General features: G+C 44.1%; 1 protein-coding gene across 1 annotated transcript; it reads left to right on the forward strand.

The window, feature by feature from the left end:
* The first annotated feature begins 41 nt into the window (after positions 1-41).
* On the forward strand, positions 42-22,910 carry LOC135492997 (uncharacterized). The gene is made up of 7 exons (XM_064779746.1): positions 42-172; positions 1,476-1,595; positions 2,251-2,327; positions 3,207-3,374; positions 5,074-14,279; positions 14,519-14,544; positions 19,183-22,910. Exons 5-7 carry the CDS (start codon positions 5,165-5,167, stop codon positions 22,072-22,074), a joined length of 12,033 nt encoding a protein of 4,010 aa, XP_064635816.1. The 5' UTR covers positions 42-172; positions 1,476-1,595; positions 2,251-2,327; positions 3,207-3,374; positions 5,074-5,164; the 3' UTR covers positions 22,075-22,910.
* The last annotated feature ends 64 nt before the right edge of the window (positions 22,911-22,974 follow it).

The raw sequence follows: 22,974 nt of genomic DNA on the forward strand, positions 1-22,974 counted from the left end.
CGAACGCACTTCGGGAAGTCTCGGGCCGCCATTTGCGATAAATTTGTTAGTTGGTGCGTCGTTTTTGATAAAGGACGAAAAGAGCAAGAAGCGGCGGTTCTGGTGAGCCGAAAAGCTGGAAACGCGTTGTCGACAACGACAAAAAAATATAGCAACACCTCATCTGTCTTTGGTACGCCAAGCTCTTTTCTTTTCCCCTATTTTCGCCCAACTAAAACCAGTCCCTTTCTTACAAAATTGTTGCCCCATACTCGCATAGTTTGATGTACATTTGTATTGCACATGCGCATACACACAGCAGCAGTGTACATTATGTCCTTGGCCTTAAGACAAGTCCATGAAATCACAACAAGGACGAAATGACATGTTGTCTTCGATTTTGAGACCGCGTCCTCGTTCTAGTGTCCTTTGTGGTGGCAGGCAATGAGGCTAGTAGTTTTTAGTACTACACCATCCCTACCAGGTTGTTTTTTTGTCGGCTGTGCTGTGATGATTGATTTTGATGAAGTGCAAGGATGACGAGATTGAGACAGACGCTCCTACGTCCGAGACGACGAGGGATGTCGTCCATCGACTCCATTGTCGAACATCAAAACTGTTGAATGGAGAAAGGAGACATTTATAGTAGTCAGCTCATTGACGAGTCGAGCATCGCGCTCATGACATTTGCTTGATGTCTTATAGTTGTTATTGTTGGCAGACAGTGAAGATGGACGGTTGATTTTGAAGAAGTGTATTTGGGCACTATCCAGTCATGTATTTCAGTCCCCTAGAAGGGTCACTGTGGCTTATGGCATTGTCCAATGGTCACATCACAATTCGCTAGATCGCATTACTATTCTGATGTACAACGGTGGTTACAGAAGAAATCTTTCACAGCCTGGATGTCTCCACGCCCAAGGCGAGTGATGCCCCACCCTGGAAGTAGATTCACATGTCCTGAGATTGTGTACCTTCTTGCTGGGCAGGGCATCGTCAACCTGGAGTCCAGGAGATGCTGAATATCTGAGTTGTGACTGGTACGGGACAAACTCAAATACCTGATTGTGACTCTGTTCCTTTTGTCTTCACAGTCCTTGCAGTGGTGCAAGACACTTAGATATTTCTGTTACAGTTGTGCGTCTGTCTTCCAAGGCCCTAGGCCTATGTGATGCTGGGTTAGTTTCATGATCTCCACAGGTGTGGCGTTCTTGACATCCAGCCCAAGTCTTGTTCAACTAATCAACAGTCTGAATTGAAGGAGGCCTTATTTTCTCATGAGTGGAGACACTTACAGGGAGAGGGTGGTTGGGTATATCATTTATTTTCATTGATTAGATTAGAAGCCAAGAGGGGATCTGTACACTTTAATTGGTCTGAATTGATGGCCTGATTTGTCAATCCCATCAAATGGTTTTCTTTTGGCTGCCCTGATCCTCAGATTGAACATTTTGAGATTCATAAAGGTGATTTTTAACTATTTCTTTTCTTTACAGTTGCAGTGAAACCTTTGACCACTGGAAAAGGAGGATTAGACAACTGGTTGGACTGAGTGATTCAGCACCACAACCTCAAGTCAAGTCGAAGTTGTCGTTTCAAAGAGAGGTTGATAGCTGGTAAGTCTGGCTGTGACTCATCATAAGATGCTGATGTAAGACTTGATGTCGACTGATAGTTTCTGTTTCTGTTTCTGTTTCCGCTAACAGAGGAGTAACAGCGCTGGCTGCTGCTCGGGCCCTCCTCCCTCTATGATGCCTCTCAAAGTTCCTGCGGTAAGGACGCCTAGCTCACGTTGGTTAAATAGCCACTTGTCCCGTCCTCTTTCATGTCTCCTCCGTCTCCATACGTCCATCCTCTCTTGACGAGTCGCTGTCGACCAGTAGGTGGTGGCTTCAGCTATCTCTTCCTCAATGAGGAGCGATTCCACGGTGGCGATGACGCTCGCCGGTGTCCGCGTTAGTTTGCCGAAGGTTTCTGCCATCCCTGATAGTACTGATGTCTGCATATGTTAAAAATCTTTTGATCCTGATTTTTCTTTATCTATCCGAGTTCTCTTGATGTGAATTGTGCTTTGACCCTCTTTAGAATAATCTTGCTTGCCAGGTTGGAAACATGAGGAGCTTGCGATGGACTGTCATGGAGTGTAGTTCCAATAAACCCAGTTGGTGCCTCCACTGTATTGGCACATAAAATGCTCATCTCGCCTTGAAGGAGGACTAATCATAATAAATTTTATTTTTAACGTTAAGGGTCTGACTTGTTTTCTTACAGTTTGACAGTGAACCACCAAAGGGTCAAGTTCTAACATCCGGAGTGAACACCACAGTGAAGAACAACCTGAATTACTGGTAAGCCATCCAAAGTTCTCATTATCCACGATATTTATCACAATGTTTCCTTCGCTTGACATCAAAGTTCAATCAGAGCTTGACACTTACAAATTTGAGTGCACAGAAAAACCTTAAAAAGGGGCAAAGTGCCGTGCTCATAACGTCATCACTATGGCACCATTCAAGGCAAAATGCTGCCATCAATTTGTCCGAAAGGCAGCCTGGCATGGACATTCAAATTTCCCCTGTTGCCAAGTCAGAAATGTGAGGCAGTGAGGCGAAACAGGAGGGCAAGGCCTCAATTGCCCCCTCTTGGTTTCAATTCAGCCCAGTTCCGTACTCCTTGGGCTTAGTAGGTTTTAAAGTGGTAACAAAGAGAAGGGGAAATAAACTAGGAAAGCCAGGATAGACCTTGTCAACGTAGGATAGGATAGGATAGGCCTCCTCAACTGAGTACAGTAGAACCTCTATTAAGGACACCCTCAGGACTGACAAGTGCTGTCGTTAATAGAGAGGTGTTAGAGAGGTCAAATTGAATGGAAACCACCAATTTGGATCAAACCTATTGTCCTTAATTGAGAGGTGTCCATTAAGGGAGGTTCCACTGTATCGGTCATATTGTTCCCTATTCCCCTCCCCATCCCAAACAGGCTGTTGCCCTTGAAGTATCTGACGAAGGGTGTTGCGTAGTGTACCCTATTTGTAAAACTTTTTCTGAAAAATTTGATAACTTTTTCTGAAAATGTAGCTCATCACTATCAGGTTTTTGATGAGTTTGTCAAGTTGTAGTCTGCTGAGGAACAATAAACCTGTTTTTTTATGTACTGTTCATTGTCTGGTGTGTAATAAAATTGTAATATTTGGCAAGTTTGCTACCAAAGTGTGATTTCCTTGCAGCGGTACTCCAGTCGTGTATGGAAAATTCTTTGTCAGTCGACTGATTTCTCGGACTTGCTGCTATTCGTGGATGTGACGTGTTAAACTGTGGTTGACAAAATACCAGCACCCGGACAAAGGCAAAACCAGATCAGTTTGGAATTGGAAGGAGGTATCTGTCTACTACTGGTAAGTGATTTGAAATGTACATGTAATGATCAACCTCTTGAATCCCAAAACTTGAAAATCCCGGGATCCCAGGGTGGTCACCAGGTTGCGAAATTGGGTCTGACTTTCACGATGTAAAGCGCCCGCATACAACTGCCCAAGTGCGGTACCAAGGCGCCATCTACCCAGGCATGCTCCAACTGACCCTACTGTTACCTGTATATCAAACACGCTAAAACAAGCAATAAACTAGCGTCCCAGCTCAAGGGAATAAAAATATCACTGAGACCGACCTGTCGGTCATTGGGAAAAAACTTTATTTCAAAATGACCGACTGGTCGGTCACCGGGATTCAAGAGGTTAAACCCTCATCAGTATTCACCACAGTTTTTAAGTTAAGAGGGAGGAGGTAATATATTGTTTTTTGTTTTCGCCTCGTTTTCGCGCGCCCTGGGATAATTGTACTTAAATTCTTGGGAAAAGGTCCCATTTAGAAGATTTCAAGGACTTCAGAGGCATTTTAAAGGCATTTGGGGTCATTATGAAGCATTTTAAGGTGGTTAAAACAAATTAGGAGGTCATTTTCAAAAATTAAGAGGCCTTGCAACTGTGATTCAATGTGATGGGTCACATTGGTTGTTTCAAATTTAAGCGCTCAGTTTTTATCTTATCGGGGTGTTAGTGTCTACTATTTGACCTGCTTTAGTTGTACAGTAGAACCTCTTTACTATGGACACCCTATGGACTTGTGGTGTCCTTTTAAAATAAAGAGGTGTCCTGATTAAAGTGATCAAATTCAATGGAAACAACCACTTTGTGACCAAAGTGGTGTCCTCAATAGAGAGGTGTCCGCTAAGGGAGGTTCCAATGTATTTTTTATCTGCCAAAAGAAAATGAAATTCTACACAAATCTTGCAGCAAGCATGCAGTGCGCGATTGCTGGAACAGATCTAATCTAACGAAACTTTTGACATTCTCACCCTGGAGAATCAGTACCCCAACTAACCGAGACTTGTCCTAATCTTGTCTAGTCATGGCAGGCTTTCCAACTTACTGAGCAGTGATGCCTGGAAGAGACCTTGGAATAGGTGTGCATCAAAAGAAAAACTTTCAAAAAATTTGCTCATTGGTAAATTAACTAAAATATCCTGTGTCCATCTGATGACTAGGAGACTTGGACATCATGTGAATTAAATTTTGAAGTAAATTGACCACCAGGTTCACATTGTACATGTCGCACACACACAAGACCTGTTCCTGCATACTTTGCAATTTGTTTGCTATTGACCGGGAGGGAAAACCTTGCATTTTTCTCTACATGTACTTGTAGTTAGTACATGTACATGTAGATGCAATTTATGCTTGAAGAACCTTATTACCAGCTGAACACAAAGTTGTTGTGTTTGGTGAATCGCAATACAGTTTCTCCAATGTAATTTTTTTTTAATTCTTCTTTCTTGGGACAGGCCAGCTTGGCAAGTTGGAATGCCTGCTTGATTCTCAGCAAGCTGGGGAATTGATTCTTCAGGGTGATTCAGATGTTTTTGATGAAATTGGATTTAAAATCTTCCTTTCAGTTCTTTGTCATGCATGTCACGTTGCCCTGCTGTCATGGCCGTGGTTCACTGCTGTGGAGATCGTTGCATCTAAAAACAGTGAGCACTGCATGGTGTTATCATTTGCCACCCAAATTAAAAAAAACTTCCAACTATCTTTTCAGATTTGGTGCCTTTGAAGACGGGTGTGCTGATTCATGCATTCATAGATCGGATGAAATGATTTTTCCCTGAACGTCAACATAACTTTGTAAAATGGCAGACGAAGCTGAAACCGTCGTCTACGAGATCGTGGAACAGGAGGTGGTTTCTGGTGATAATCAGCAAAACCAAACTGACCACACAAATGAAGCGGTGCAGTTGCTTGTCCAGGCTTATGAGTATGGCAACCAACAAGGTACGCCCGAGGCCAACTCAGACGCCGTCCAGTTGATGGTGCAGCAGGAGGAAGGGCAGCTCATCTCTGTGGATCTCCAGTCCGCAAACTTTGCTGCAGATGGCGTCCAGTTACTTGTAGAGGCAAGCCAACTCGACCAACTTGCTTCAATGGGTGAGATTACAGTTGCCCCTCTCGTTGATGGGATCCACATGCTGGCGGAAGCGTCAGAGGTTCAGCAGGTTCAAATGAAAGAACCCGAGAATAAAATTATCGACGAGTATGCGACGTTTGTGTGTCAGGTTTGTAGCAGGACGTTCATATCTAACGTGGCTTTGCAGAAGCATCTTCAGGCGCATCGAGAAAAAGGGGTGGTGGTTCCACAGAGTACTACTGGCTTTCCGTGCGACATTTGCGAGAAGATGTATCTTTCTAAGCGAGCGTGGCTGAGGCACAGACAGACTGTGCACATGGGCATGAAGTGGGATGCGAAGAAACGTGACGACAAGAGGTCTGAAGTTACGGGCGGTGACGAGGAGGCGGAAGATGGTATCGAAGCCGATCGATTCTTCGGGAATCCCGAAACAGAAGTTGAAGATGAGGAACACGTGACTGCTGAAGATGAAGCCAAAAAACTTGAGGAAGAGATGAAGATTGACAAAATTACTGCCCAAGCGAGAAAAGATGGATTTGTCTTGCGCTGTGGTGAATGTGACCGTATCTACCCATCAAAATGGTCTCTGAAGCGCCACATGCTTCTAGTACATGCGCCTGACCAAAAGGGGTTTGGTGACATTTCATGTACGCTCTGTGTGAATACCTTCACGCATCAGGAAGCTTTGGTGGAGCACATGAATGAGGTGCACTTTGCTCGCTCACAGCCTGTGCCAAAGCAGCCTACTGAGGGTGAAGATGAACAAGCAATGTTTATTGATGAGGGCGCGCCAGGAGAAAGAGCCCCTGGGGAGGCTCTGGGAGAGAAAGCGACTGGAGGGGTTGCCTCTGCAGAAGCTGCTGTCGAGATGAGTCCTGAGGATGAAGGTCCACCAGAAGATTCAGATGAAGAATGGAAGCCCGGCGACTCATCAAGATTTTGTTGTGGACTTTGCGATAAATCTTACTCACAGAAAGTAAAATTGAAACAACATATGATAAAGTGTCATTTCGATGAAACTGGCATGCCGAAAGGCAAAACCGATGGCCGACCTCGCAATGTTGTTTGTGCGGTTTGTGACAAGAAGTATCTCAATATCGATGGGCTGAGACGTCATATAAAAACAGTACATGGGATCGAGGAGGAAGAAATGGAGTCTGAATCCGACCATGACTCTGACTTGGATGACGAGGTGAGCAGAGCAGAACATAAGCAACAGGCAGAAGACGACATTGGAAGAGGAGATGATGGAAGGCAAGCAGACGTACAAGTTGTAGAAGACAAACAACAAGCAGACGTCAAGGAACTGGCAGACGACAAAACCAATCCTGAACCACAGCCTGGGACATCTGCTTCTTATGTTGAAGATAAACCAAAGGAAGAGAAGGACTCGGACGAGACGAGCAACAAAGAGGAATATCTTTCTGGTCATGGTTTGAAACGACACAGACCTGAATCAGAGGATGGGGAACCTGAATCGAAAAAGAAAAAACTGGATGTTGAGAACTATCTCCAGGCATCACCGGTTGTTGGTGATTTGACCTGCAGTCCTTGTAGTAAGACCTTTGCACATAAATGGTCATTGGAAAAGCATTTAAAGACATCTGTTCATAAATTAGCACTGAAAGATTGGCGAGAGAAGGGTTTTGCGATGCCGGTTATTGAGAAAAATATTGATGCTGCTGTCGACAATGAATCACAAATGTCTGAAAGTTTTGTCTGTGAACCGTGTGACAAATCTTTTTCCAGTCAGTATTCGCTTGATAGGCACATGAGATCTTTGATACATAAAGAGGTTGTAGGAGAAGATGCGAAAGGTTCCGAATCTGCACCACGAATTGGTGCTGATATCAGTAAAGTTGTAGAAAAGGTAGTACAGAATCCTGATTCTGACCCGAAAGAATTTCGTTGTGCGCCATGTGGCAAAAGTTTTTCTCACGAGTTTTCGCTAAATAGGCATCTTATGTCCATCTTGCATAAAAGTCCGGGTACGTTCCATGAAATTAAGTGGGGTGGATTTGAGTGTACTGTTTGTGGTGGTACGGTATCGACCGCTAAAGGTTTACAGGGGCATCTTGATAGCCAGGTGCACAAGAGTGCACATGGCAATTCCAAATCTGATGACAAAGATGAATCGTTTATTCAAAACGAAAATGGTGAGTACGAGTGTTCGCTTTGTGATAAAGTGTACGCACAGAGCTTTTCTTTGAAGAGGCATATGGAGTCTCCACTGCACAAGGGCAAAGTGGCAGAATTGGCAAATAAGGCCTTGGTTGGTGATACGTCCATGGAGCAGGTGAATGAATCGATGGAGCAGGATGAAGAAGGAGATGAGTACCAATCTTCCCCGTCGAACACCAGTTTTTCTTCCCATCGTAATTCGAGGCGGCATTTGGAGTCCAAGCAGCATAAGGATAACGTGAAGGAGAAAGAGGGGAAGAAAGTCAAAGAAAGGGAAACCAACAGCGTGCGATATGAATTCTTCACTCAAACCAAGGCTGGGGAATACAGATGCAAGGATTGTGGCGTGACCATTGGGTCAACTAGTCACTTGAACAGGCATTTGGAAACCCAAATGCATAAAAACAACCATAAAGCAAAGGAGGCTGAAGAAGACGACGAGGAAAAAGAAGAACTAGTAGATGAAGAAAAAGAAGAAGAGGAATCAATGGCCCCTAATCCTGCTGGTCGGTATGAATGCATACTTTGTGAAACGACCTACTCGAGTTCTCATCATTTGAAGAGGCACTACAATACCCAGTTGCATAAAGATGCTGTTTATGAGGCCTCTCTAAAGCGCCTACAAAAAACTCCATTGGCCAAGATGCTGTCAGGTAAAGTTGGGGAGAAAAGCACACCAGAGGGACCGCCAAAGGTGGAGTTCCCTTGTCGGCCTTGTGGGAAGTCGTTCCCGTTCAAGTACACTTATGAACAGCACCTCGGATCCCCAGTGCACAAAAGTAACGTTCGTGCGGAGTTTGAGAGGCGCCTCAGATCTCCAGGTATCGAGTCTGCAGATCAAGATCTACCCGGTGGACAGTTTGTTTGTGAGCCGTGTCGTACAAACTTTACCACCAAGAAATCTTTGATGCGTCATTTCCAGTCGCTGGTACATAAGAGCAAATTGGAAGCAGCTAAGAAGCCCTTCAGTATCACTCCAGCCGAAGCTCCAGCAGAGGAAACGCCAGCTGAAAATCCAGTTGTGAAGACTCCAGCCAGAGACCCGGTGGAGAAAATTCAAGCTGAGAAAACTCCAGCACAAGATCATGTAGCGAAATCTCCAGATAAAAATCCTGCAGATGAAGATCCTTCAATGAAAGAGGAGCATGTCGGTAAGTTTGCTTGCAAGCCATGCGGTTCCCTGTTCTCCAGTGAGAAATATTTGCTACGACACCAGGGAACTGCTTTGCATAAACGAAAAGTAGATGAGGTTGGGGCTGACCCTGATAAGACCATAGAAGAGGAGCTGTGTGATTTTGCCTGCTATGTCTGCGGGAAAGTCTACATCGAGAAGCCGTTCTTGGATGAGCACTTGAAGTTGCACAGCAAAGACGAACTAGCAGTTGGCAGAAAGGACTCTGAAGCAGTTGGTACTGGACAGGACCAGCCAGACGTTCGAGGAGCTCGTGTTTACCCTTGCGGGGTGTGTGATAAGTGTTTCCAGCATCCTAAGGGGTGGAAAAGACATGTGCTCAAATTCCATTCCGGCAAAGCAGGTCCTCATCAGAGTGCAAGCTCTAAAAAGGAAGAAAAGCTTCACACTGATTTTGGCAAATTTCAATGTGATCTCTGCGATAAATATTATCGCTATAGACGTGGTTTGATCGAACATCGCCAAAGAATCCACAAGGAAGGCGTTGGAAAAGATTCTGATGGTGACTTGGACGAAGATGAGGACCAGGATAGTCTGACTTGCAACGTTTGTGACAAAGCGTTTCCGTTTCAATTTTCACTCGAGAGGCATTTGCAAAGGGTGCATGGAATTGAGCCGGTGTATGTGGACGTAAGTCAGGTTGAAAATTTGCCTGAAGGTGGAGAGAAAGCAAGTACAAGTAGGGATATAAGTTTGACAGAAGATGGGCAGCAGCCTAGCACAAGTCAAGATACAGGTTTAGTAGGAGATGCAGAGCAAGCCAGTGCACGTCAGCCTGAACTGACTCCCAAGATGTCGGGTAACACGCATCCTTGTCATATCTGTGATAAGGTTTATCCACACTGGCATTCTTTGATCAAGCATCTGAGCGAGTCTCACCCAGAATTGAAATTGGTTCTTGAGCAGACGACAGAAAACAAGGTCGTTGGCAGTGAAGGAGAAGATGAAGATCCTAAAAAGCAAGATCCACAAGGCAGAGGAGAATTCCCTTGTGATGTGTGCGACAAGGTCTACCCGTATGAAAGAGGTTTAAAGAGGCACAAGCAGTCGGTCCATGAGATGCACGAATTTGATGAGTCCCCGAAGGCCAAATATGTGGAGTTGGATCGTTCAAGGACGAGCACACCGGTTATAGCTTTAACTGGGTTGGAGTCGTTTACTAAGGTTGGAGAAAACAGGTATCCTTGCGGAGTTTGTGACAAGGTCCTGCTGTCTAGGACAACGTGGAAAAGACATCGCCAGTCTCATGAACCGAAGGAATTGGAGAAATTTGTCATGGCGACTGAGATGGAGGCGGGACCTGTTGAAGCAAATCAAGAACAGAGTCTCGGAGTGGATGAAGCAAAACCTGCAAAGAAAGTTACTCCAAGACGTAAGGAAAGCAAAGATATTGCTGATAATGAAGACAATTTTTGCAAGGCATGCAATAAATCGTACCCTCGGAAATATGCATTGGCAAGACACATGGAGACTCAGATGCATCAGATAGCTGAGGGCCTCTACTTAGAGAGGCAAAAGTCGGGGGAAATTCCAATGGAAACGCAAGAGAAAGCCAAGACTCCATTCAAGAAAGTGGGGACTCCATCCAAGCAAGTACGAGAAGGTGATGAACAGCAAAATGAGGCAGGGGAAGCGCCAAAAGAACATCAACTACTTGAAAAGCATCCTACGGAGGAAAATATGTTCATCTTGCGTCAGGGTGATGGACTTGATCAGAATTTTGTTATTTTACAACAAGAAAGTGAGGGTGGAGGCCAGGAAAATGTTATGATTGTTGTGCAGTCTGCGCCTGATGGGAGCACGCAAGAGACATTGACGCAAAATGATCAGCCGATGATTACACAGGAAGAACTGCAGAATGCTCCTGATGAAAAGGAGCCAGGTTCAGAAACTCCAATGGAGACGGATGCCAATTCGGGAAATGTTGCAATGGAGTCTGTAGAGACGGCTCTAGGTAGTGGTGAGGTGGAAATGGCAGCTGAGAGTTTGATTCTACAGATGGCACCGAACTTGGACTTGTCCCAGATTGGAGAATTGCACATCCAAATCGTACCGGAGGAGGAAGCTGAGCGTAATCTTTCGATCACGTCTCAGCTAATACAGAACATGACTGTGCCCACCTCTACTATAGAGAAGTCATATAAGAGTTCAAAAGGAGCTTTTCATTGCGGCATTTGTGACAAGTATTACCCCTGGAAATGGTCATTGAAGCGACACATGCTGCAGTCACACTATATTAAAGAAGAAGGTGGTATGTTGACAGATTCCATCGCAGCCCGGCACGCTTACAAGGCTCCTCTGCGGTATCAATGTGAGGAGTGTGAGGCGTCCTACTCTCATAAAAATAACTTGCGCATTCACATTGAGAGGCAGCATCTTCATCTTATGGACGAGGATGGAAATATTGCCGGATCCACTGATGTGGGAGAAGACAGAGATCAAGCATCCGTCGACCCTTGTAATTATCCCTGTATTAGGTGCGATGAAATCTTTGCGACAAAAAGTGATCTAGAAATACATCATTGTTCGAAAGCCCCCATGAAGGTCGAGAGTACAGGTACAGGTGAAGACGAGGTTTTGCCTGAGAGTATGGGGGAAGACAAGGAGGTACCTGATGTCCAGGAGGTAGAAGACCAGAGTGATCCACCTCCAACGAAGGCAAGGAATACCACAGTTCTGTGTGACTTGTGCGCGGTGTGTTTTCCGACCACGAACTCTTGGGAACGACACAAATGCAAAGAACAGGACAGTGACATCGGAGTGGCTGTGGAGAGAAAATTTGTAGCTGCTCAAGATTTCGTTACGGACATGGCAGCTGTTCCTGTAGAATTCGTCGATCAGCAGCAGGAATTGGAGCAATTGTTACCAACGTCTGAGGATGGCCAAGAAGATTATGATCTAGACGGTAATCGTCTGGACTTTGGTGGTCTTGCTGTTATGAAAACGGACGATGATGGAAATGAGTTACGAGATAGTCGGGAGAAAATACCGTTCCTTTTTGCTTGTGACTACTGCGATCGCTGGTACCCTTCGCAGGTAACACTACGTGAACATCTGCAAACGTCTCACAACGTTGAGGGGTCGACACTGCCAACAAAGTTCAAGAGGCCATCGCGTTATGATAATGACGGTGAATACGCCTGTGAGCTGTGTGAGAGCAGATACCGCTACAAAAGAGGCTTAGTTGAACACGTGAAAGAGCACAAGTGTGAGTTCGATAAGTACATCATCGAAGATCAGATTAAGTTGGCAAGTTTGAAAGAGCCGACAGAGTTTCTATGCGATGTCTGTGGAATCGTATCGGTGTCGAAAGATTCCTTGCGACATCATCTGCGTTCCCACGAGAAGGAAGAACAGAAGCAGTTCCTGTGTGAAGTCTGTGGTTTGAATTGCCACACCAAACGGGAGAAAAAGTTGCACTTGAAGACACATAAAAGTGACAAGACGGACTGGCGGTGTGATGTTTGTGATAAGGTTTTTCCAGTTCACCGACAGCTGCTGATCCAGACGCATATCGGCTCCCACACGGGAGACAAGCCTTTTGAGTGTCAAATCTGTGGCAAACGACTCCTCCGTAAATGCCACTTGCAGAGCCATCTGAAACGACACGAGTCGGAGAAGACGATTTACGTTTATGAGTGCGGAGAGTGTGGGAAACGATTCCGGCAGCGAAGTCATTTGAAAGTCCATATCATGTCTCATAATGGTGAGAAACCACATGAATGTCCAGATTGTGGAAAAAGGTTCCTCATGCACAGCCATATGAAGTATCATCAAAAGACGGTCCATGCTATCGTCAAACCGGCAAATTTTACCTGCGACCAGTGTGGTCAGTTATTCGTCCATAAACATCATTATAAGACCCACATGATGAGGCATTCCGGTGAGAAACCGTACGAGTGTGACCGTTGTGGGAAGCGGTTTATTCAGCGGTCACATTTGAAGACTCATATTATGACTCACACAGGCGAGAAACCGCACGAGTGTGACCATTGTGGGAAGCGGTTTTTGATGAGCAGCCATCTCAAGTCGCATATGATCAGTACACATTCGTCGGAGAAAGCGTTTGAATGTGGGGTCTGCGGTAAAAAGTGTGTGACCCACGGCCAGTTTAAGTCCCACATGAAGGTTCATGCAGGACTACGAGGCATTCCTGGGAGGAGGTTCGCCGTGCCTGCCCCTAAACCAGCAACACCACGCTGGAGCAACCCGCTGGAAGTCTTATCAAGTATCATCGTGGATTCAGATAATCAGTTTGGCGCTGCGAATATTGTTCCAATGTCCGAATCGAATTCTCATGTGCAGGTTGAAGTTTTGAACAGCATTCAAAGCATTGCACCAGAACAGGGCAATCAAGTGGAAAGCCAGGTTGAGGTCGCATCAAGTGCCTTGGGGGAGACGCAGCAAGTGGAGGGGCAAGAGGTTGCCGCTGGTAGAGGAAGCAATGTCTCAGTTTATCAACCTGGGTCTGGTGCGAAGATTGATCCGTCGTCCTGTATCCTTATTATACCAGAATCCAGCTCCCAACCTAGCCAGTCGAGTGGGTTCCGTATTCTACCAGAAATGAATTCCGAAGATCAGCCGACGTCTGCCATCCTCATCTCGCACAATGTTCCAAGGTCGAGCGTAACTTTGGAGCCGTCGACCATGCGCGGTGCGTACATTATATCCGAGTCTGATTTTGAAGGTGAAATCGACGGGACGTCGGGTCTAAGGATTGTACGAGATGCTGCGGAGCAGTCCTCGACTGTTGAGGTTGTTCCGGAGATCAACATGGGACAGGAGGGAACCCCGATGGAAGAGGAATCGTCAGAACAAGTTGAGCAGACAACAACGATATATGTTGATGAAGCAGGCAATCCAATCGATCCGGCTACGACTCTTGGTTACTTCCCGGTTCAAGAATCCGGGACGTATTTGGCGTCTGCTTCTCAGATGGAGGCAGGTTCAACGATAAATGTTGTCTTGGAAGCTGACCCCCTTGAGACCAAGACGGATGAATTAACCTCCGAAACGGCTGGATTAGAGTCGAGCCAAACTGTAGTCTATGTAACGGAGCCGGAGATGGATACAAAGTTTGTCCCGCCAACAGCTGTGACCGCGGGCAATGTTGAAGAAGGTAAAAGTCTTGTTTATGCTAGTATTCAGGAGTTGGAACAGGCAGCTTCAGAGGAAGGGAGAACTATTGTTTATATGGAGGAGTCGCAAGAAGCGGGTGACTCAGAGGGGATGGCCCAAATTGTTTACATGCCTGACACAGCCCCGAAAACCGAGCCAGGAGCAGTTACAGATCCAGGAACAGTTACAGATCCAGGAGCAGTTACAGATTCAGGGGCCGAACTCGAGGCCGCCCAAGCGATTATCTATGTGTCTGAGTCTTGTGGTCAGGTAGATCAATCCTCGGTTAGTCTCGTATCGGAGTCGGGCCAGATCGTCAAAATGGAAGAACCAGAAATGGAAAAAACCGGTTGAAAGTATGTACGGTAATCATTCCTATTACTGTAAGGTAAAGTGGTAGAATTAATGCCCCTACAGTGTGAGAAACAGCTCGCAGTACATATCAGTGTACATTGCAGCTATAGTTTTACTGGAGCTATAATTGTACTACCTTACCTTATGTTTCTTTTATATCCCTATAGTGAAGGAAATTGCATACTGAAGCTGTAATTGTACCCTTACCCTACATGTGTGTTTTTTTCGAACCAGATAGAAAAACTAAACTTAGTTTGATAGTAGGCCCACCAGGGTTCCTATTGGAAACTTAAAGCAAAAAGCCCACAGTATTATAATAATGATAATAATACGAGTCTTATATAGCGCAGTATCCAACCATCAACTGGCCGCTCAAAGCGCTTGGGGATATCTTCATATTGACAGAATTTCACCTATCGTGTACCTTTGAGGTTGCAAAAACCAGAAAGGAACAAACGAAAACATGCTAATACTTTTACACAACCATCAACTGGCCGCTCAAAGCGCTTGGGGATATCATATTGACAGAATTTCACCTATCGTGTACCTTTGAGGTTGCAAAAACCAGAAAGGAACAAACGAAAACATGCTCACACTTTTACACAAAACTCCTCTTAGTTATGACACACATGGCGTTAAAGTTTTTTAGCCCCTCTTTTGGGTATTTTTGTGGTTTGTCGATTGTAAATTTGTTCACTTGTTGACAAAAGAGTGGAGCACTTGATGGGTCGAAAGGCATGGTGTTCTGTTCTCGCGATTCATGATAGTGATGCGGATGCGAATGAATTAAATTATTTGAATGGTCTGTGGTGAGTGAAGTCATGAAATTATTAAATCGAGAAACAAACAGATTTTTTGTTTTTACAGCAGACGTTACATCATGGCTGAATTTGCGTGGTTATGTGTGAAATCATTTATCTCATTCCAGAAAGATATAAGATTTTTTGTTTTTTACGTTGGACGTAGCATCATGACTGAATTTTCATTATGTGCAAAGTTGTCCGACCCGAGCCTATCAAGTGTTGAAATCGATTGGAGGAATATTCCTGCTATTTTGAAGACTGTTAAATGAAATTGTGTAAATACTGTTGTAAATGTACCTACCTATAGCAGTCTATTGTAAGCTATGGTTACTGTAGTTCATATTCATGTAGAATAATTTGAAACTTCGTTAATGATGTATCTCGCTCGATCATCAAATTGTTCTGCGTGCTGTAAAACCCATTCGTTTTCATGGTTGGGTGCATTTTCTGAGGTCAGTATTGATGAAATTGAAATAATCACTTAAACTCCTTTTGCAAAAGTAGACAAATATAAGGCAAAAATAAGGGGTTCGCAGTATCTTGCAAGGTGGACCTATCTGTAAATGCTTGTGTTTACTTCAAACATAGTAAAAATTAGAATATCATATTTTTGTATTCCTATCCTATCGGAGTCAGCATGTCAGGGATGAGGCATTTCCAATTTTTTGAGATTTCCTTTTTTTCTCTAATGGCCAAAGGGTTTAATTTGACAGCAGAGATGAAAAGACCCATGGCACAGCTCTCTGTAGAAGTTTCAAATTTCAAAATAACTATTTTAGAGGCATATTTTGCAAGTTCGGGCAGTTCCAAAGACAACATTTTCAGATGAAAAATTGTTTCAGTTATTTTTTGTCCGATTTTGAAAGTTGAAACTTTTTTGTCCTTAATAGAGAGGTGTCCGCTAAGGGAGGTTCCACTGTAAATGTTCCCCAGTTTGCTGTTGACTTGAATATTTAGATTTTATCAACTTGCATTTATTATCATATTTATTGTAGAAGTTCGGTTTTTTGTCGCACTGGTACTGGTTTTTTTGTACATTTTGGTGTAAAATGAATTTTGTAATGTTAGGAATGATTAAGGGCAACCTTTCCTCCCAATGTGAGACCCAGAGCTCATCCCTAAACGTTGTCAAAACATTTTGACCTGTACCCCATCAGGGATGAAAGTCCTATTGGTGTTTAGTTGCAATTTGGTTGAGAATTACTCATTTGATCCTGATTGAAATTTTTGTGCGCCACCCAAAAATGTGACCCACCACGACAAAATGAGTCGCATGTCGCACAGAAGATGAGCCTAAAATGACACCAGGATATAATAGAAGAAATTGATGTTCTCAGATTTCACAAAAGGCAGACAGCAGTAAAAATTAACAACCAGTCCATCTCAACCTGTCAAGCTCGGAGCGGCCTGCGACTCATTTTGTTGCAGTGGGTCACAAATTCCCTCCAAACAGCAAATCTCGTTTGTCCTCAAAAAGTCTTTGTGCGGACAGTATGGATTTATCCAGAAGAAAAGGTTTATAATGTCCAATGCATTTTCAAATGAATTCCAAACTTCCACAGAATGGCAAAAATGGATACGATATATCATGTTTCACGATGAGTCTCTTCTTACTGGTATATAAAGACCTCGCCGTTTGTTAAAAATTTTGAATTTGTAATTGAATTTAAAAATGTCCAATTGCGGATATACGTACTAAATATAAATTTCAATATTGCCATTGTGTAGACTGATATACAAATACTATGAATACCAAGTTTAAACAAACTTTTATTCACGATAACTGCACTAAGGCATTGTGTATTAGTGGATTTCTAACTGGACCACAAGTAATTATGAACGGCGTACCCCTTTAAAAGGCCAATTTTCCTGCTTCGATGATTGCATGACATGTATAAATCCTCAAAGACTGGACCTAAAGCTCTGCATCACATCAAGTTTGATAAAAATTGAAGCACCCTGTCGAGAAATACTGCATATTGACTGTTTTGTTTACATGTCATACGACAGTTTTGTTTTGGTTTCCAAGTGAAGTCAGGCGGCCGGTTCACTGACATAGATAAGGCTGATGTTGGACTTCTGACTATAAATTTGTTTGTAGTACCGCATCATTTGGTATATCGTAAACTTTTTGCTGTGGGCGCAGTTGTTGTGAGTTCTCTGCAGATGATGGGCCAGTCATTTCCTTTCCTGGTTGCGAGATGAGTATGGACTTCTTGGGTGCCTCTCCTTTGTAAATATCATGTTTGGTTCCAGGTTATGTTGTCAATTGAAAAAGTGATGTATTCAATAAAGATTTGTAGCAAATATACAGCTGTTAAGATCTTTTATGAAGAATGCAATACTGACTGCGTCTTGCCCAAATGCTGAAATCCCAAATATCAATTTCGTATGATTTTGGGTTGAGGAAATTGCATTCATACATTTTCCTCAACCAAAAATCAACTTTTACAATTGGTCGATAAGGGGATGAAGGGTCAATGGCAGCAAGAAAAAAAACGATTTGAAAATGTTTACTGTAAAATCATCAGGAGCCATCCTGACTTGCAACGTGCCACACCTTAATAGTGAGGATGTCCTCAATGCAGGTGTCGCCAACTTTAAAGTTGTGGTGGCACCTGCCTGAGCTCACAGGCAGAATCGAGGTTGACCATACCATGTTTCACAAATTGCCAAAAGGTGTGTGGACTGGGCCAATGTCACAGCCAGCCTACGAGAAATGTCAAACCAGACCTGGTTCTCGTAACCGTGCTTATCTCCACCATTGAACCCCCAGGCTCATGCCCATAATCCCCATAATCTTGGCATGGCGTAACATTGCCACCATCAAAGCCAGTTTCACTAAAACAAAGATTGTGTCAGGAAGAATGGCACTCTCAGTTCACTTTGCGGGGTTGTCCAAATGTGTCCCCAATCTTAAGAATGTTCTGTGTGTCCCGGGTTCTGTGCGTCCCAAATCTAAAGGATGTAGTTAGTTCCTCCACGAACAATTTAACCCCCTCCCGACCCTTTGAGGAAAATGACTAGGCCAGAAAATGTACAGCAAGTTAAGGATTAGTCATAATTGGAATTTATAAACCCCCCCCCTCCATCGATATTTCACTCTGTGGAGTAGACCGCAGGTGCCAGAAGATACCAGAATCAAAGCGATTGATCGGCCCCGAACTAACCAATACAACTTGGAAAATGACCACACATGACATGCATAATCACACGTATGTACAGGGTTTATATGTGTTTTCTGGTCGATCGCTGGGATTTAAATATTGTATCTTCAGGTGCCAGTGGCCGCATGGCTTCCAGCAGGCCCGCAACTTCTCCAAATCGGATCACTGAAAAATCATTGAACTGCAAGTGCAATTAACATTAACAATGCAATGGAACGGCGGGTAGCATTTGGCCTGCCTGAATTTTGCAAGCCAAGTCCAAAACTCCCTTGTAATACTGGCAAAAATTATAAACAAAGATAAGAATTGGTGTGATGCTACCAGTGTCGGTGCATGGTGTCAAGCAGGGGCTCTATCCTCCTGGCTTGGTAAATCCCGCACCCAAGTTGTCCCTTTAAGGTTAAGGACAAGCCCAGACATGCTCAAGATTGTGATTATCCATTGCAGAGTGGAACATAGGCCGTCTCATCATATGGTATATTTCTGATAGATCTGGCCAAAGGTGCTCGGCTGACCTCTTGTCACTTAACTATTAGTGTGATCACAAATAGTAATGTTACACAGCCCTGGGTTGCCAGTGTAGTAGTTGACCAGCTTTATTTGACAACTTGAAAGTGCATTGGTCGGGCCTACCCTGAGGACAATCTAGTGTTGCGCAACACCACTATCTTTTGGTAAATGTGATCTGGTCACATTCCTGGGTTCATCTTAGTAACTTTGGCCGCGACGATATGAAAAACACTTAACAAGACAAAACTCATCATAAAATTCATTTTTGGAAATATTTCCAAACCAGTTGTTTTGTGTGCCAGTATCTATAATATGTTTCTACCATTCTATCATTGCAGTTCCGAAAATGGCGATGGTACTGGTGATGCCTCCATCAAATTGAAGACTAACTTGATGTTGACATCTGTTCTTTTTGAAGACGTCTGCTTGTCTGATTACGTCTGCTCGTTTAATAACGTCTGCGTGTTTCATACGTCTGCGCACTCAAAACAACATGGCGAGCGAAGCAACTACAATTTCTGGAGCAGACAATAATATGATCGGAAACCTTGGGAAAGACAATGAAATTGAACAAAGTCGCGAGTCCTGCAACAGACCTAAAAAAGATGAAGATAAACCAGCGCTGAACAACATAATATTGAGATATAAATGTACTGTGTGTCACCTAGATTATGCTTCGAATGAAATGCTCAAAAAGCACATCCTTACACACTCGAATGAGGTAAAAGATGACGATCGGCCGATTCTTATCGATGAGACGAGACGGTTCGGATGTAATGTTTGCCATCGTGTGTATATTTCGGGTAGGTCGCTCCGAAAACACATGCAGACGCACTCCGATGAGGAAAAAGTGGAAGTCTTCACCGAAATGTTGCAGAAGTCGTGCGATGAGCCAGCGTCTGTTCCTGAAAATCTCCTGAAAAGGAGCTTTTGTTGCGACGCTTGTGATCGACGCTACCTCGCGAAGAGTTCGTTGGCGAGACATAAAAAACTGGTGCATGGGGTAGGATTGAAAGCCGAGGTGGAGATTTTTCACGTCGATGAGGGAAAGGGCGGTTCCGAGGGTGGTAATTTGTTGGTCTGTGAAAAATGCGGGAGTATTTTCGTTGGCCGTGAAGCGCTGACGAGTCATCAGCAACTAGAACACGGAATATTTAAGGTAGATGGAAAGGAACTGGTGGTGCAATACAGGCTTCAGAGCGAACTAGGTGGCGCTGTTGTGGAAGAGAAGGTGACGTCTGCTGCTGAGGGACCTGTAACGTCTGCTGCTGAGGGGCCTGCTGAGTCCCCTTGCGTTCCCACTTTTGCGGAGGGGCAAGAAGGGGAGACTGTTTCACAACCGCCAGATGTGATACAGGGCGTGCAGTATCTGTGTGATGACTGCAACATCTTGTTCGAAGATAAAACGATGATTGTCGAGCATTTTCGCGAGAAGCATGATTTGGTGTTCAATGAAAATGAAATAGAGTCCATTGGGAAAACTCCGGATTCAGAAGTGTATATGGAGTGTGCGGAATCTGGGGGTCTTGGGGACGAGGACCCAAGTAGGCCAAAAGATCCTTCAGAATTCACTGGACTGGGACAGAACCAGCCTATGGACTACTCAGAGGGAGTCCTGAAAGTGAAGCATGGGGAAGAATCTGATAATTCAGCGGGTTATGGGGACGAGGAAATCTGTAGGTACCGCGCTGAACCATCTGCACAAGAAATAAACGATTCCCAAATTTTTGTCTGTGAGAAGTGTCATGTGGGTTTTATGACCGCAGAAAGCCTACGAGTTCATGTCAGTAAACATAAAAATACTAGCAGTGCTGGTTACGTTTGCAACAAATGTGGCAAACTGTTTGAAACCGATGCGGAACGAAAAAATCACATGAAATCCCATCGGAAAAACTCGGAGAAAAAGTTCTATCATTGCGAAGAATGTGGGCAAGAATTTCTGCATACTCAGCAAAAAAAGATTCGTACCCATTTGCAGTCTCACGCCGGTGAGAAACCATTTCAGTGTGAGCACTGCAAGGATTCGTTTTTGCGGCGTTGTCATTTGGCTTCCCATCAGAAATCTTGTCGGGGTGGGACCAAGGATTATAAAGTGTATAAATGTGATATTTGCCAGAAAACTTTCACGCAAAATAGCCATTTGGTGACGCATATTCGGGGTCATAACGGTGACAAGCGGTACGAGTGTCACTATTGCGGAAAGCGCTTTCTGATGAGTAGTCACTTGAAAGGACACATCCGTGGTTCCCATACTGATGACCGTCCCTTCAAATGCACCCACGGCCAGTGCACGAAAGCGTTCCATTCCAGTAGCCACTTGAAGACGCATATCATGAGTCACACGGGTGAGCGCCCGCACGAGTGCCCGATTTGCAAGAAGCGCTTCTTGCAAAGTACGCATCTCAAAACGCACGTCAATAGCGCTCATCTTCCCAAGAGCGACTGGGTGACGAAATATTCGTGCGAATATTGCGGCAAGAAATTCCTGCAGAGTTCTCATCTAAAGTCTCATGTGAGAACACATACGGGGGAACAACCTTACCAGTGTCAACTCTGTTGTAAGCAGTTCAAAACCAGCAGTCATTGTCGGGTCCATAAGTGTTTAGAGGCTGATGATCTTGGTGTTCCCAGAGTGGAGCGGATTTCAAGTGTTCCAAATAACGAACCTGGTGTTCCCATCGTCACGCAGGTGCTGAGTATCAAAGGTCAGATCGACACCAATATGATTGAAGATGTGACCGGTTCAGATACTTCACGCACTGGACAACTGTCAACATCTGCTGTAGAATCGCAATCGGCCTTGGACTTGTTGTCCGATGTGGTCGACAAACAGAACGAATCGTCAGACAAACGAACCAATCGGGTTGTGTACGTAGATGTCCAGGCTGGACCCAGTGCCACACGGGATGAAACCTTTGTCCCTGAGTCCCGGGAAACAACACCTAATCGGCCCGAGCCGTCCGCCATCTTTGTCCCAGATGCCCTCGGTCCTGGTGACATCCAGGTGACGGAATCTGTAGAAGAGTGCCCTTTGGTAGCCGAAATTGAACCCATGAGTACCGCGGGTGGAGGGGAAATGGATGTGTATGAAATTTCTCGTTTTCAAGAGCAGTCTTGCGTCATGATGTTGCCTCCGAATTCTGAAGCTCCTGGTTCTAGTAGCCCGTCTTATACGTGCATCATAGCAGATTCCGTCCAGGGTATTGTTCAGACTCTGAGCCTGGATTCTTCCTCCGTCCAAATTGTCATGGAGGGTTCAGTTGAGGGCGCAGGTGCTCAAACAGAATATGCAGAAATCTCGCCTGAGTAGGACTCAAAAATGAATATTTTAGAGCCACTCTATTAGGGACACCTTTTGAACTGACAAATGATGTCCCTAATAGGTAGGTGTCTTGATTACAGAGGTCAGATTGTGCAGAAATGATCCATTTGGGACCAAAATCACCTCCCTACTAGAGATTTCCAAGGTGTCCATTAAGGGAGGCTCTATTGTACATGGTGGTGGCATTTTTTAATACTTTTTAAGACGGGCTGTATACAGATTTATTAAAGGCCTACGGCATTCGTTAAAAATTTTGAATTTGTAATTGAATTTGAAAATGTTCAATTGCAGAAGTACGTTCTAAATATAAATTTCAACATTGCCGTCGTGTAGACTGATATACAAATACTATGAATACCAAGTTTCAACACATTTGTACACATAATAACTGCACTACGGCATTGTGTATTAGTGGATTTCTATTTAACTGGACCACAAGTACATGTAATTATGATCGGCGTACCCCTCTGAATAAGATAGTGAATATCTGATAATAGTCTGTTTGATTATTGTTTTGCCTCGATTTAGATATGGAATATTTTGTGTTGGAAAACCATAACAAATTGTCATTATCTTTACTGTATCACGCAGAAGAAATTCTGTGGTGTTTAAATATAATTTGTATATTACCCTGAACTGGTCTTTTTGGATAAAGACACAACCAGAATGCCGGGATAAGTTCACTTTAACTTCTTCCTTGTCGAATATGAAGACTTGTGTGACTGTGACTCACTTTTTCTTGTTGGCCCAGAGGGACCTTGTTTATAATTAAGTTATCTTCTGTGTTTGCGTTTCATGCGTCATTTGAGTAATGGTTACTATCAAAGAGGTTTGTAAGTTAATAAAGTTATTTCAAGTAGTTTGTTAAATCAGTCTTGTTCTTCTTAA

Source organism: Lineus longissimus, chromosome 8 (genome assembly GCF_910592395.1).
Source record: "Lineus longissimus chromosome 8, tnLinLong1.2, whole genome shotgun sequence".
NCBI lineage: Eukaryota > Metazoa > Nemertea > Pilidiophora > Heteronemertea > Lineidae > Lineus > Lineus longissimus.

What these genes read in the sequence shown, in the direction of transcription:
- LOC135492997 (XM_064779746.1), top strand. Translation starts at nt 5,165, where the DNA reads ATGGCAGACGAAGCTGAAACCGTCGTCTACGAGATCGTGGAACAGGAG. An exon ending in ACCAGAAATGGAAAAAACCG is followed by an intron (nt 14,280 to 14,518) that starts GTTGAAAGTATG and finishes TTTTCGAACCAG; the next exon opens with ATAGAAAAACTAAACTTAGT. An exon ending in AAACTAAACTTAGTTTGATA is followed by an intron (nt 14,545 to 19,182) that starts GTAGGCCCACCA and finishes TTCTTTTTGAAG; the next exon opens with ACGTCTGCTTGTCTGATTAC.